Source organism: Chrysemys picta, chromosome 4 (genome assembly GCF_011386835.1).
Source record: "Chrysemys picta bellii isolate R12L10 chromosome 4, ASM1138683v2, whole genome shotgun sequence".
Classification (NCBI taxonomy): Eukaryota; Metazoa; Chordata; order Testudines; family Emydidae; genus Chrysemys; species Chrysemys picta.
The window spans coordinates 37,923,146-37,938,569 of NC_088794.1; the positions used below are offsets into that span (position 1 = coordinate 37,923,146).

General features: G+C 44.1%; 1 protein-coding gene across 1 annotated transcript in view; it reads left to right on the forward strand.

Moving 5' to 3' along the window:
• The first annotated feature begins 569 nt into the window (after positions 1-569).
• Positions 570-15,424, forward strand: part of CD81 (CD81 molecule) — an 81,677-nt gene continuing 66,822 nt past the window's right edge. The window contains exon 1 of the mRNA XM_005288985.5: positions 570-847. Coding sequence (XP_005289042.2) covers positions 782-847 — 66 coding nt within the window. The 5' untranslated portion in view covers positions 570-781. The remainder of the gene's footprint in view (positions 848-15,424) is intronic.

Sequence of the window (15,424 nt, forward strand, 5' to 3'; positions counted from 1 at the left end):
TAATTTTACTCCCATGAGTAGTCACATTGCTTTCAATGGACTATTCCTGACAGTATACTTTAGTATGAATATTAAGGGTTGGCAGCATCAGGGCCTAATACAAATTATACATTAGATGAGGGATGGGGAAATTGGTTTTTCCAAATTTAAAACTGCCAGTTTTAACCTGAATCCACCCTGTTATCCAAAATTGGGTGCAGCCCTTAAACTTCCAGTAGGTCCCCAGAAGAATCCCTAGGCATGTAGCTGCTCCGCTGTTGAATTCAATGGCCGCCATGTACACTTGATCCTTTAAAATAGCAATATATATTTTTAGTAGTCACTTGTGGTTTGTGAACCTGGCCACACAGTCATTTAAGTAAGAGCTACTTTTCTATCAATCTCATCCGTTAACATCTGCGCAGTCGCTTGAGAACGTTGAGAACAGCTGTGCGTGCAGTATGATTGCTGCCTGTTTCTGTGGTAGTTCAGAAATGGTGTAAAAGGCAGTAAGAAGTTTGGGCTGGCTGCCCCCAGGAGGCGGTAGCCTCCTCTGTAAAAAAGACCTGCTGCGGCTGAGTGGGAGGATCCTGGCTTAGCTACAGAGCCAGCGGGCGGGCGTCTGTAATTGAATGAGGGAGGAGATAGAGCAAAGAAGCAGCCTAGCACCTAGCCAGTCAGCGGAAATCCCAAAAGAAAACACAGAGGACTACCCTGTGCAATAGCTACGGCTCCTTGTTCGCACGCGCTGATTTAACAGGCCACCTCTCGCAGGCAGCTCTGCCCACAGAAATCTGCAGCAATGGGCGTGGAAGGCTGCACCAAGTGCATCAAATACCTGCTTTTTGTCTTTAATTTTGTCTTTTGGGTGAGTGCGCTTTTTCCATTTCTCTCCCCACCCCTCCCGGTCTGGGGTGCGGATTTGCGCATCATAGAATGCGCGGTGGCCGTGGTCGCTTTTCCTCCTCCTGGCTGCGGGGAGATTTCTACCAAAACAATGCAGCAGGCTCAGAAGGGAGCGGAGCCTTTGCTTTCTCTCTGCATGAGAGGAGCAAAATCTCCTCCTCTGAACAGCTGCGAGGGACGAGGGAACGGAATTCGGTTTGGAATATGCGGGAGGTTTAGCCCAGAAAAAATTGTGGTTGCATTGAAAGAGCATATGGGCCTGAGCAGTGAGCTGTTCTTGCCCTGCTGGGGTAATTCTTAATTTTGTTGTGTTTAAAAAAAAAAAAGCCCCATAAATCTGAAGTGGTTTTTAATTTGGTTTTTAAATTCTGAAGGATTTCGTTGATGCAGGGTTAAAATGTACAGACGCTCGCCAAAGTTAATAAACCACCTGTAAACTGAATTGAAAAATGCTTGGGAGACGTCGTGTGAGGATCTGTTTGTCTGCTGGGTTGAGAGGGTATGCCTGTGGGTAGAAAGGCTGGTGCGTAGTTATATAATATAATAGCTGAGGTTTTAGCTCGTGGTGGTCAGCTGTAAATAGGCATCTGCAGGCTGTGAAGTATTTTCTGGGGTTCTAGGAGATGGGAACTAGAGAATTACTGAAACATGTAAATCCTGTGGTTAGAGGCTGGAAACTAGAGTGTAACGTATTCCCTCCCCCTTCTTTCTTTCTTTTTTTTTCTTTTAAAAAAAGAAAAAATAACTCTTCTATAAATATAGGTTTTTATCTTTGAAATTAGTTTTGATGCCAAATTTTCTAATATGTGCAGCAAAGCTGGCTCTGAAAACCGGGGTGCTGGAACAATTTGTATAGTGGGGGTGTTGAGTCATTGAACCAAACTGTAAACCCTTTATATGATGGAAACCACTTCAAGCTGGGGGTGCTGCAGCACCCCTTCCCCTCTGCACCCCTAGTTCCAGCATCTATATCTGGGGGGGGAGTTAAAAATGAGGAGACATGTAAAACTGGATTTTTAAAAAAAACTTATTCGTGTTATTTATTTTGTCTAGTGCTCCTGCTTTACAAATGGGGAATCTGGGTGAAGTTTGGAGGGGGGGAATGTTAGGTTTCCCAGCCTTGGGATATGAACCAGAAACTCTGTGTTGCTGTTGGGTTAAGAAAGATGAGCTGACTGCTTGGAGAAGGAATGTAGGTGGGGAGGAAGGGGGAGTTAAAACGTACTTGCTTAGTAGATGATCTAGACAAATGAGGATGCTTAAAAGATGGGCGATGTGCATAGTTTTTCACACCCCTCCCATCGTCTCATACTCCCTCCCTGCTTGGAGAATTTTGCAGGGACCACACCCTGAACCTCAGAAAAGTCTTTGCCTGAGTTTCTATAGCTCTGGATTTTAGAAGAGATTTGGTTTTGATTTTGTTTTTTAAGTAACATTCTGTGGAACTTAGAGTTCCTGACAGTACAACTTGAGCACTGTTGTTGCCATACGACTTTAAGAAGTAAATCTTACCCTGTATGTAGCAAGAGGGTCTTTTAGCAGCTGCCTGCAATGAATAGTTAATCAGATCTACAGCTGTGTTAATTTAACAGTAGGTTGCATAGGCTAGCTTCCCCTGTGTGTGTAATAAGGTCAGTGTGTTTGTCCCAGTTATGAGTCCCCCCCAGGGTGAGTGGGGGTTTGTGAGTGAAGGGCAGTGCCCTTTGTTCGGTTTGGCTGCTTATTTCTCATGCCTTTTCCTCCCTGAGATTGAGCTGGTGTGGCCAGTTATCGTCGTTGCTGGACATTTTAGGAGCAGACAGTGATGCTTCGGTGCTGGGTTGGCTGGGGCTGTCTCAGATGATATGTGGTTCTTACAGCTTTTTTACAGACCAGAGTAGTAGTTGAACACCATTTCCCTGCCCTGCTTTGGTTAGACTTACTATTTTGCTGGCAGTTGAGAATGCCCAAAGGCTACATCAGTCTTCACCCAACTTTTAAATTGAGTTGACAGCATGTATTTACACTGATCAGACACCAGATTAGCACCGTTTCAGAGAGGTGATTTTAGATGGGGGTGGCAGGGAGGCTGCCACACGCACTGCCTTGAACTCCTTTCCATTTCTGTGGAATTCTAGGTCATGGTCCCTGCTGACTGCTAGAAAGAGCAGTGCTGATGACGGTGAAAATGGAGTTCAGTGAGGGTGAAGTCTGCTGAAGGGAATATTTTTGCAACACTCATTTCTTCTTGGATCTGAATGCATTGATGAAAGAGAATCTGTTTACATGAATGAACCCCCATCCCACCCCAGCTAGTGACAGATGATTATCTAAGAATGTGCTGTTTACTGATTTGCTGGTGGTATAAACAAGAAATGCTGCTTCAACCAATAGCTGATTCTGGTTCCTGGGGATTTCCTATTTATTTTCTTTCCTGGGCTCTAATTCTCCTCACTTCACTGAGCAGGCAGCACTTTTAACTCGGGCCATGTCCACACTAGGAGTGCTTGGCTGGTATAGCTACACTACCAAAGCACTCCTAATGTGCATGCAGCTATTGTGGAAAAGCTCTATTTTTTTATCAGTATAGCTTATTCCACACACCCGCACTCCCCGCACAAAACAAACTATGCCAGTAGAAGCACAGTTTTGCTGGTGTAACTACATCTGGAGTAGGGGCTTCTGCTGGCATAGCTATGTCTGTCAGGGATCACGCCACTGACTGACGCCGACACCAGCAGAAGTCTGTAGTGTAGACATGATCTCATTTTGCAATGCTGTGAGCTTCTCTAGCACCTTTCCTCAAGAGATCTCAAGCATGGATTGCTTAAACCTCACAGCACCGGCTCTGGCCATGTAAGTATTAGGACCATTTTACAGACAGGTAAAGTGACACCCAAGGGCATCCAGGGAGTCAGTCATCAATCTGGGAGTGGAACTCCAGACTCTTGGCTGCTCCAGCTGCTGGACCACGTGCTTGCCCTCTGTTATCCAGCCCCACGTTTTCAGTACTCCCGTCTGATCACCTTGGGGTGTTCTTGATTCCAGTTTAGAATAAGTTCAACTGCAACCATCCTTGCTGAACTGCCCTTTCTCCAGTGTGATGATATCTCCCTATGAAAACATGACCAGAACTGAGGACAGTGGGCCGGGTTCATCCCTGGTGTAAATTCATGTTTAAAGAATGAGCTCCACACAATATTTCTAACGTTCTCGTTACCACCTCCTCTCAAAATAACAAGCAGATGGTAGAAAACTGTAGCATCTCCATCTAAGTCCCTTATTTTGGGGTCACTGCACTTTCCTTCTCTTTCTTCCTTTCCAGTTATCTAGTTCATCCAGGAGCTTTTTCTTTCCTTTTGTCCTAGTTTCCTGATATTTTTTTTGTTTTGTTTTGAGTTGGGGGAGTGGTTCTTTGTGGCGACACTAGGATCTAGCAGGAAGGATATATGGGAGCTACACACACACACACTTGCAGAACAAGCCTGCCAGTTCACATCCACCCCTGTCTCCCTTGTAGGAAATGACTGTTTTCCTATCTGTTGGAATGTTGCTTTGTCTCAGAGGCAAGTGCACTCTCCTTTCTCTCTTTCCCCATTCAGTGTTCTGCTCTTGCCACCTCCTTGCTTGGAAGCATTTTTATATTTGATGATAACTCAAGGAAAATGTCCTTAATGAAGAGATTCTTTCCACTGTTGATCAGGAGAGGGACAGGGGCCCCCATGCCTCACTCTCTCTCCCACAGATCTACTTTATTTTGACACGAGGAGGAGGAGGTCAAGGGCTGGTGGAGCTGGAGTAGTGCTCTAAGGTCACTAGGAGGGCCATTTAATGTAGGCACAAAATGCCTCTTACTAAAAGCCATGGCCTACATTTTCAGAAGTGACCAGTGCTGCGCTTTTTGGGGGTGGGGTGGGGGGGTGCCTAGATTGAGAGATCCTGGTTGCTCCTGAAAACATAAGCAGTGACTAAAAAGGAGGAAGACTGCTTAAGAGAAGGAATAGGAAGCTTCCACGAATAATGGAATGTTCAGACTATCCAAGGTGGTCACGAGGGGCAGTGATCTCCGTCCGAAATATGGGATGTCTAGTCTTAGTGGTGGAATCTCAGCCATGAAGAGAACACTATTGTGTGTAAAGAGGCAGAGCAGACTGATCTGGACAAGTGTCAGCAACATGCAGTGGCGATTCTTACGGCTGATTTGAGGAGTGGCATGAAGTGCTCAAAGGGTCCCTGGCGGTCATCGTTCCACTAAAGAATTACAACAGCATGGGAGCCTCATAAGTGGCAGAAGCTTCATCATATGAGCTGTTTCTAACCCAGTGCAGATGATAGGCTACTTTGGGACTGCTGTGCGTCCGTCCATCCATCTCTGCCACCCCTGTTTCAGCTCAGGCCTAAGATTTGAGTACTACTCCCGATCATCATTCTGAAAGTTTTGGCGGGCATCTTTCCACGGGTAGCCAGTTGGGGCTGGGATCAGCACATCAGCCCTGTCTGACTCCACTAGTGACCCTTGTTATCAAGCAGTTTTGTCCCAGATGACACTTGCTTAGAGGCTCAAAAGCTGGGAGACCTCTTAGGGTGTCTCTACTCACCCAGGAAAATACCCCTGTGGGAGCAAGTCTCAGAGCCCCCGTCAGTTGATACAGGCTTGTGGGGCTAAAAATAGCCAGGCTTGGGCTGGGCTCTGGCACCTGGGGAGGGTCACAGAGCCTGGGCTCTTGCGTGAGCCTAAATATCTACCTGGCTACTTTTAGCCGATGGCCTGCGTTACCCATGGCAGAGAGTCTCAGCCAGTTATGTGGATTTTTGATGTATCACTTTTTTTAATTTCCTTTATAGACATACCCTTAGGGGGGAGTGACTAAAGGTATCTTGTAGCTTTCATAGCTGTGTTTTATTGGAACACTCAGGCTTGCTGCTATGGGATTAGCGGGACATCTTTAATTATCAATTGAAATTTGAGCCTAGGCAGGAGATAGTTAGCCCTGTCTTAACGTCAGGTGTCTTTACATTTGTATTTGAAGTTCTGCCATTCAGTCTAAGTCACTACCCCCTCGAGGGTGTCCGTCAACACAGGGCTAGATTTTCAAATGACTTTAGAACCTACAATTGGGGCCAGATTGTCAGAAGTGCTCAGCACCCAACATGCTGTGTTCTCTTGAAAATCCAGCTCCAGTCGTGGGTGTGGAACCCTTGAAAAATCTATGTACTGTAGTTTTTAGGATCTGTTAAGCTGTGAGAGGCACCAGGTCTGGCACCAGACTAGGTTGTTAGTATGCAGAGCTGCTCAGTTCTTGCCCTTCCCTAGCTCCCTCGACTCACTTGCTTATCTGCACCTAATCCAGGTCCGGAGTTGTTGGCATAAAAGTGTGAGGGAGAACAAAAAGTTTGGCAGAACTCTGCACTTTCATTGCATGTTAAAGAAGCTTGTTCTGCGGCTTAACAAGAAGAAAGGAAGCGGTTTAAAGCTTTACCGTCATACACCAAACAAGGGGAAAAACTCTGGCATCTCCCTCCCCCCCTTAATGTTTGTTCAGCTGCAGTGTAAATAAATGACAACCTTCTTGCCCCCCCAGCCACCAGTACATTTTGGAGTGTGTGTTGAGGAAGTGGATGGAGAGACCTTCCTTTTCTGCCAACTTACTGGAGAGTGCCATACGAAAAATGTCTCCTCTTCACCGTCTTTCTTCTTATTTTAGGTCCTTTAGCTCAAGATCTCATGTAGAAGATGCCAGACCAGCTAGTTGTCTGGTAAGGTAGGCTAACAGGTTTGGCATAGTGCAAGTCTTCCTAATTATGATGGATGGGTACTATAAATTATAGTCCTAGTTTATATATGCATTGTGTATGCCATGTACACACGGTCAAATGCCTATATATACCATTTACAGTTTGTACCAAGGTGGGTGAGGTTCTCTCTTTTTGGACCAACAGAAGTTGGTCAAGCTCTGTGGGTGAACATTTTTTTTTACAAAATGACCATTCTATATCTGACCTCTCATCCTCAAAGGAGACCTGACCAACACGTTCAAAAGAGGAGTTTAAATTCACGATTCTGCTAGACACCAAAAATCATGGACTCAGTAGAGACACTAGTTGTGTGTCTCATTACAACAATCCACTAACTCTCCTTTATCTTATAACTGCAGAGGTATTAATTATCCATTTTGACTGGTTTCTTGCAACATTATTAAGCATAAGGAGTTGACACATCTGTTCCACTTTGTGTGTTTCATATCCTGGGACCAACATGGCTACAACAACACTGAAAGCATTTATAGTTCATAGGTATCATACATGGGGTTTCTTATGGGGATACATGTTTTGGAAGGGATAAGTGTCAGCATATTCAGTTCTCACTATGCTTCACAAAGGATTTTAGAATCTGCAGCTCCTTTTCTTTAAAAAACAAACAAACAAAAAAAACAGAACTTTAAACCCCTCAAACTCTTGGTGTGAGATATTAGCACTCTCACCAGCTGATGTTACCATGGTGCCAGAAAAACCAGCACATGCAAAGTGCTCCTTAAATCTGCAGCAGTTTCAGACAGATTCAGCACTGACAAAAGCGAGGGTAGTGCCACTGAAGTTGATAGGATTCCTGTCAAAATTCAGCCCTTACAAGAGCAGATGCAATTCTTTCTCAGTGGTGGTCTCCTCAATTGGATTGACTTGTATTGTTGCAGCTACAGATGAAACCAAGGCCAGAAACCTGAATGAACTGACTAAATGTTGAAGCACAGGACTTGGAATTGAGAGTTCAGGGTTCTGTTCTTCACTTTGCTATGGACTTTCTGTGTAACCTTGGGAAGTCGCCTGACCTCTGCCTCCATTTCACCACAGGAAAGTCATAAAGTGCTTTGAGATCCTCTGAAGACAGGTATTCCAGAAGTGCAAAGAAATGTCTGGGCATCAAAAGAGACTGATATTGGCTTCAATTAGATTGTGCCTTATTAGGTCATTAAGGGCCAGACTGCCAAATGCTCAGCACTTGGAGCTGGGGCAGGAGTTTCCAAAGCGCTCTGCACATGCTTCTCTGATGTTAATGGCCAGGTCTGCAGAGGAGCTCAGCTCCTGATGTTCTGAGCTCTTCTGAAAACCTGTCTCTGAAATGTGAAAGTACACAGTTGGTGGTGCTAATTCCAATAGGCTTTTTGAAAGAAAAACTCCACTGCCTCATTTCGCAAGATGGGGAGTTACTGGTATCAGATTTACTGAACTGATCTTTCAGTTTTACTTGTAGATATGGCAGTTTTTAGTTCTGTTTTTTTTTTAAATGACAGTTCAGTCATAGCTTGCTTTGGCTATGCACTTCATTGAAGATTGAGTCGTTCCCTCTCCTCTTTCCCCCTCAGAATCTCACTTCTTGAATCTTCAGCAGGCAATCAGATTTCAGCTTCTGTGCTAACTGAGCTGAATTGAAAGCAGAGTCCAAGTCCAGTGTTTGGAGCTGTGCTGCCTTCATCCAGAACTGGATTGGCCCACACCAAGAAGTGTCCCTGGAGAGACTACAGGAAGCCAGATAGCTTTGTTTAAAATATAATTAAACATAACGAAGAAGAAATTGACTTGCTCTGAAAACGATCAACCAACTCTAGTATCTAATGCAGCCTATGGCAGCCTTCCAGATCTAGAGCATACACTGACTGCATTACTAGGGAAGTGTCTAATTAGAAGGCATAACAGAGTTCCCTTTTAATTCCATTTTCCACACAGCAGATAGCTATTTTCTCTTGCCTTTGGTGGGTATATATGGTATGGTTTAGAGGTAGAGGAAGGCATGGTGAATGTATTATATGAAAGATCACTTCTCCGTCTTGGGTTAATGGCACTTTAGATTCTTGTCTCTAATAGCTTAGGGGATTTTTTTTGTTGTTGTTTCCTTGAATGCTTCTGGACTTTCCTCCTTCCTTTGGTCATTTCCCCTTCACAGACGTGGCTTAGGTTTCTTATTTATTCCTGTTTTAGGAGACTCGGAGTAAAATGAGAAACCACCTGGCATGGAAAGGATCTAGTTTAAAACAAAGTGAAGTGAGGTAAACCTCCCATAACAAGCTGCCTGTCTACCCTCATGCCCTTCCTTTCAAACAAGAGACATGAACCATGGCAGTCTAGTAAAGCAGAAGTAGTGCTGGTTTAAAAGGCAGAGGAATACTATTTTATTTGTGTGCTGATGGCATACAGTGGTGGTGTGGCAACATTGGTCCCAGAATATTAGAGAAGGAGGGTGAAGTAATTTCTTGACCTGAGGAAGAGCTCTGTGTAAGCTCCAGAGCTTCTCCCTCACTAGCAGAAGTTGGTCCAATTAAAGATATTACCTCACTCTCTACAGACAGAATGGTCGGTATTGTTCCCCGAGGCTTCAGTGGGAGTAGTCTTGGGCTCATTCAGAAAAGCACATGCTGAGTGTTTTTTTTTTTTTAAATCTCAGCTGTAATCCTTTGCCCCAAGGAATTTACAGTAGAAACATGCTCTGGGATTTTAGTGCAGAGGGGGCTATATTTCATACTCAGTCGGGTTCATTAGCGAGCCCTGTGTGTTTCTATTTTTGTCATGGTGGCATCAGTTACAGTTAGGACAGCTTTGGGGCCTTGTGGTTTTGACATGACACTTTCTACCTTCTTGTGTAACATAGCCATAGGCACTGTCTACACTGGCAATTGAATGACAAAACTTTTGTCTTTCAGAGGTGTTAACCCTTTCTCCCTCCCGCCCCTCCAAAAAGACACATGTTTTGCCACGACAAGTGCCAGTGTGAACAGCAGGTTGTCGGCAGGAGAGCCAACAAACAGTGGCTACACAGCCCGATTTTTAGCGGCACGGCTGTAGCGACACAGCCATGTCGCTAAAAGCTGTGTAGTGTAGATAGGGTGACCAGTCAGCAAATGTGAAAAATCGGGACGGGGGCGGGAGGGTAATAGGAGCCTATATAAGAAAAAGACCCCAAAATTGGGACTGTCCCTATAAAATCGGGACATCTGATCACCCTAAGTGTAGAGGAGCCCTATGTTTCAACTTCTAAACCATGTTATAGAAACAAGGTTAAAATTGCTCTAATGTGGTCTGCATCTGTATGACTTCTTGAAATGGCTCTGTAGATAATGCAAAACAGCTCAAAATCTGCTCAGGTTGCAGTGTTGTGTATGCACCTGTTGGAAACAGATTGGTTTAGTTGCAGTATTGAAGGCAGCTTCACAGGATTTTCAGAGAGGGTGTGTATGTGTCAGTCCCCCTGAGAAATTCCACAGTACACGGCAGACACCTACGGGGTAATAAAAAGGGTTGGCTTGATCACATGCCAATAGCTGTAGGTATGTATAGTTGAACAATTATACATTCATACTTGCCTGTGTATTTAAATGTGCAGTCATTTAATGCTCATTTTTGAGGGGAGTGTGGGGGAGGGAAATTTCCATAGCAGATAGTCAGTATAAACAGCTGAAACCAAAACCCAGTTCCCGGTACCCTGAAGTTTGGTGTTTGCATCCAGCTCTGAATTCGGTTTCTGGGGCCTGTGTCTAGTGAGTGTGGTCACAGATAGGGAATGTCATTTAGTGGCTTGAAGAAGAGAATGGATCTCTGTTTCTGCCTCTGGTACTGAATCATTGTGAATCAAAGGAAGTCATGTGACCTTCGTACCTAAAATTATCGTCCACGAAAGCTTATGCTCTAATAAATTTGTTAGTCTCTAAGGTGCCACAAGTACTCCTGTTCTTCTTTTTGCAGATACAGACTAACACGGCTGCTACTCTGAAACCGTTCTGAACCACTTACCTTCCTGAGTGTTAAGATTGGTGTAATAATTTGTAAAGAGGCTTGACCCTGTGATGAAAGGTGCTATATAAGTGCCAAGTATTTTGTGTGTGTTGTTTAAAAGTAACCGCAATGATATGACCCTAGTTAAATAAATATAGTTGCATGAAATTTTAAAGCAGTCTCTGAGAATACTGATCACTGTTTTCACTGTGTGTCTTTGTCTCAGTGATAGGCTTAATTATATTGATATTTCCCTGCAAAGCAGGGTGAGACCTAGGGAATGCAACTCGCATTTGAATGCATGGGAGAATAGAGGACTTGCCATACTGAGTCAGATCCAAGGTCCATCTAGTCCAGGTCCTGTCTCAAAGAATGGCCAGCAGCAGATGCATCAGAGGAAGGTGTAAGAGGTTTTTTTGCAATAGGCAGATGTGGGATCATCTCTTTCTCTCCCCCCCCCCCCCCCACACGCGCGCGCGCACACACATTCAGTCTTATCCTGGTTTTTAATAGTTGGGGTTTAAGCCAAACTCTGAAGTATAAGGTTGAATATCCCTACATATTATACTAGAGTTTTCCTTTTAAACTGTTTTCTAATGAGGTGGCTTCGTTAGCACTACAAAAGTAATTTTGCCGCTCTTGATATTCACCACTTCTTGTCAACTGTTGAGAAAAGGCCACTTCCACCTTAATTCAATTGGCCTCGTTAGCACTAACCCCCTCCCCCCCCCATTCATGTGCTGTGATTGATATACATATATACTGCTTACTGTATTTTTCACTCCATGCATCTGATGAAGTGGGTTCTAGCCCATGAAAGCTTATGCCCAAATAAATTTGGTAGTTTCTAAGGTGCCACAAGGACTCCTAGTTGTTTTTGCTGATACAGACTAACACGGCTACCACTCTAAAACCTGTCATTCAGTCACTGTTATGGTTTGCTGGCATTTCCTGGCTGGTACATCTCTCTCGGAGCATTGTCCTTTCATTTCCATTGCCAGATTCCTTTACCCAGGAGATATTTATAGGCCAATCCCGTTCTTTTATAAACCTGGGAGTGGCTAGCCCCGTGCACGTCTTGCTGTGGTTTAAAATTTCAAACTGCTCAGCTGAGAGTGACTTCCTTCTCTTTGAACAGTATCTACGGTGGGGGTGGGGGGAGAACTTGATGTAGCAGCTCTGAAGAACAAGAATAGGGAGCCATACACTGTTCCTTGCCCTGGAAGGATGCACATAATGCCCAACATGAAGTAAGCATTAAGAGAGCTACTTGTACAAAAGAGATCAGTCTCGCAGCCTAGGACAGTAATAATCTAAGAACACAGTAGGCAAGTATGAAAAACGTGTTCTCTCAGTGCACCCAAAAAAAAAAAAATCATGATGCTTCACCATAGGTATCTGAGAACAAATTATGGAGTTCCTTTAGTCATGTGATGTGTGCTAATATTTATTTAGCACCTTTCTGCAGAAGCCCTCAAATCCCTATACAAACATGGTATAAGCCTCCAAACTCCCTTGTGAGGCAGGTAAGAATTCTCCATTCCCATTTACATGTAGATAAAGTGTGGCATAGCGAGGCAGTATGGTGTAAAGCATTTGCCCATGTCCTCCAAGCAAGTCTGTGGCAGAGCTAGGACTCTTGGCTTTGTCCTTCAATCTTAAAACCCTCTGCATTCCCTCTGTTTTCCACTCTGGGTGCCACTCAGCTGAAACGCTGCATGAATTGTTGAAGATTGGCTTTCTGCAGCTCAGCCTGCATCAGTTGCCTGGAATAGTGTGGTGATCCAGGGGCAGTGGCTGGATTCTCTTGGCAAATGCTGCGTAGTCCAAAGATCAACCCCTATCTGTTCCTTTCTGGCTGTATTGCGTTGGGTTTTTGTGACACTGTTCCTCTGTATTCACCCCTGGCACCCTATGTGGTAATATTCTGTGTACAAGATATGCCTTGTGAGGTGTCGATCAAACTGAGTTTTCAAATATTACTGTCCTGGTAAAATGTGTGGCAACATATGTAAAGTTATAAGATTTAATTGCAGGGCGTTGTTTAGGCTATGTCTACACTGCACTTCCATCGGTAAAACCTTTGTCGGTCAAGAGTGTGGAAAAAACACTTCTCTGACAGACAAAAGTTTTACTGACGAAAAGCACTGGTGTGGACAGTGCTTTGTCTGCAGGAGACGCTCTCCTTCCAACAAAGCTACCACCCCTTGATGGTGGTGGTTTTATTTTGTCGGCAGGAGAGCTCTCGCCTGCCAACAATGAGCAGCAAGACCGCTTACCTTGCAGCAGAATGGCTGTAGTGGTATGACTGTAGTGGCACGTCTGTGCTGCTGTAAGGTGCACAGTGTAGACATGTTCCAAGTCTGGGGAGTAACCAAAGCAGTTCCTTGGAGACAAGGGGCAAGCTGACGCCTCAGCCAGGTGTAAACAAGATCAGTGGGCCATTGCCTGCCAGCGAGTAGCCCCTGATCAGGAAAAGGGGCATGGGCAGACAACCTACCTTTTAGCAAAGAGACAGCATGGGCTTCCTGTCCACACAGTCTGCCTGTCAACATGCTCCCAGCTGGAAATACTTCTCAAAAGGACTATATGAAAAGAAGGGGCAGTCACCCCATGTACCCCTCCTTTTCCTTCTCCCCTTCTGTCCATTGATTCACTGCACAAGAAGGAATGAAGGAAGCAGCCATTACACAGAAGAAGGAGTCCTAGGCTAAGGAGTTTGGCCAGTAAGACTGCGGAGAACATGTGGTGAGAGAAACTTTGCTTTGAATGTAACTGTGTTAAGTTAGGCACTTTATTTTTCTTGTAACCATTTTTGGCTTTTTATGCCTTATTACCTATATTCACTTAATCTTGGTCTTTTGTTTTATCTAAAGCAGTGTGTTTGGGGAAATTCCATTTGAGATAACAAGATTTGTGCTTATAATTTCTATTAATAAAATGACAGATTTTATATGAGCTTGTATTGTCCAGGAGAGGGTTGGGAAGTATGAGATGTACGATTCTGGGCAAAGTCTGGGAGTGGGAGTGTGCTAGGGTCTCCCTGCAGTGTAATTCAGGCTCGTAAACACTTAAGTGTGATTGGCAGGTTACAAGTGTGCACAGATACAGCTGGGAGTGACTTAAGTGCTGGAGGCTGTTTGTGAGCAGTCCAGGAGTGGAGGCAACAACAGCAAAGCAGTGTAAAGGGCACCTCAGGTTAGAGGGCAGGATTGACACAGCTACTCCTTAGTCTAAATCAGTGGTGGGCAACTTGCAGCCCACAGGCCGCATGCGGCCCATCAGGGTAATCCATTGGCGGGCTGTGAGACAGTTTGTTTACATTAACTGTCCGGAAGCACGGCCGCCCGCAGCTCCCAGTGGCTGCGGTTCGCCGTTCCCGGCCAATGGGAGATGCAGGAAGCGGTGTCCAGCAGGTTGCCCATCACTGGTCTAAATAAATGGTTTTCAACCTTCTTTTATGGGTAGTTCTCTAAAAAAGTTGAATGCAGATGTGAACCCCTTTGGAAATTCAAGCTGTGGTCCACGGACCCCTACTATAGAAGTCTTGGATTGAAAACTGACTGAACAGAATTTAACTATTAATGTTCCATGTGCTTGGCACGGTATTTGACGTAGCGTGAGAAAGGGTGCTAAACTGTGGGCATTTAATGACAACACTTCTGGGTTTTGACCTGTAGGTGGGGGTATTCACATACTTTTGATCAGAAAAACAGAATGCCTTTTCTGGGATCTGAAACTTTATTTTCAGATTTCAGAGTAGCAGCCGTGTTAGTCTGTATCCGCAAAAAGAAGAACAGGAGGACTTGTGGCACATTAGAGACTAACAAATTTATTAGAGCATAAGCTTTCGTGGACTACAGCCCACTTCTTCTTCTTCTTTATTTTCAGAGTCACCTTTCATGGATCCCTTAGACATCTGCAGACCCTCAGGGTTGAAAAATGCTAGTCTAGATGTACCCTGGGTATGTCCCACCCCAATATTCTGATTAATAATAATAATGGGTCAGTTCCTCAGCTGGTATAAATCGGCATAGCTCCATGGATATCAAATCTGTGCTGTCTGGCCCAGTCTGTCTAGAATCTGTATCAAATAATTTTTCAGATGTGCATTCTTTCCCATAACAAGCAGAAAAGTTTACCAACCTAAAGGTAGTATTTAGTGCACTACTTTAGATGCATCCGAAGAAGTGAGGTTTTTACTCACGAAAGCTTATGCCCAAATAAATCTGTTAGTCTTTAAGGTGCCACCAGACTCCTTGTTGTTTTTGCACTACTTAGTTTCTTCCTTTGGGTTTTTTGCCAATATTATTAGTGCCTTGTTTTGTTTTATTATTCAGTGTGCGTAAATAGAGATTTGTTTTGGTGCCAAACCATTCAACATGTTAATGCTCAATATCTATATCTATATTGTGGCCTAAGATCTCTTCCCATTCATTCTTTACTGGGAGGCTTCTCAGTTCTGCTTTTGGTTTTTGTTTGATCTGTTTTAGAGATCCTGTTATTTCTGCCATCTTTTTATTGTATTTTAATATACAAATGGTGTACTGTCATATTTGAGATCTTTATGCTTTTAAATTGTAGATATTCTCTGTATTTGATTTCCTGGTAAATTGCCTTTGCCTTTCTATATGGTTCGGTGTGGATAAATCACTTTTCTCATGGGATAAGCATAGATTAAACTTGAACAGTCTATACAGTATTGAAAATAAATCTGTCATGCATGTAACAATCTTGGGGTTCATTAAATAACAAACCAGTGAATGAGTAAGGAATAAAACAAACTGGAGAACTTCTA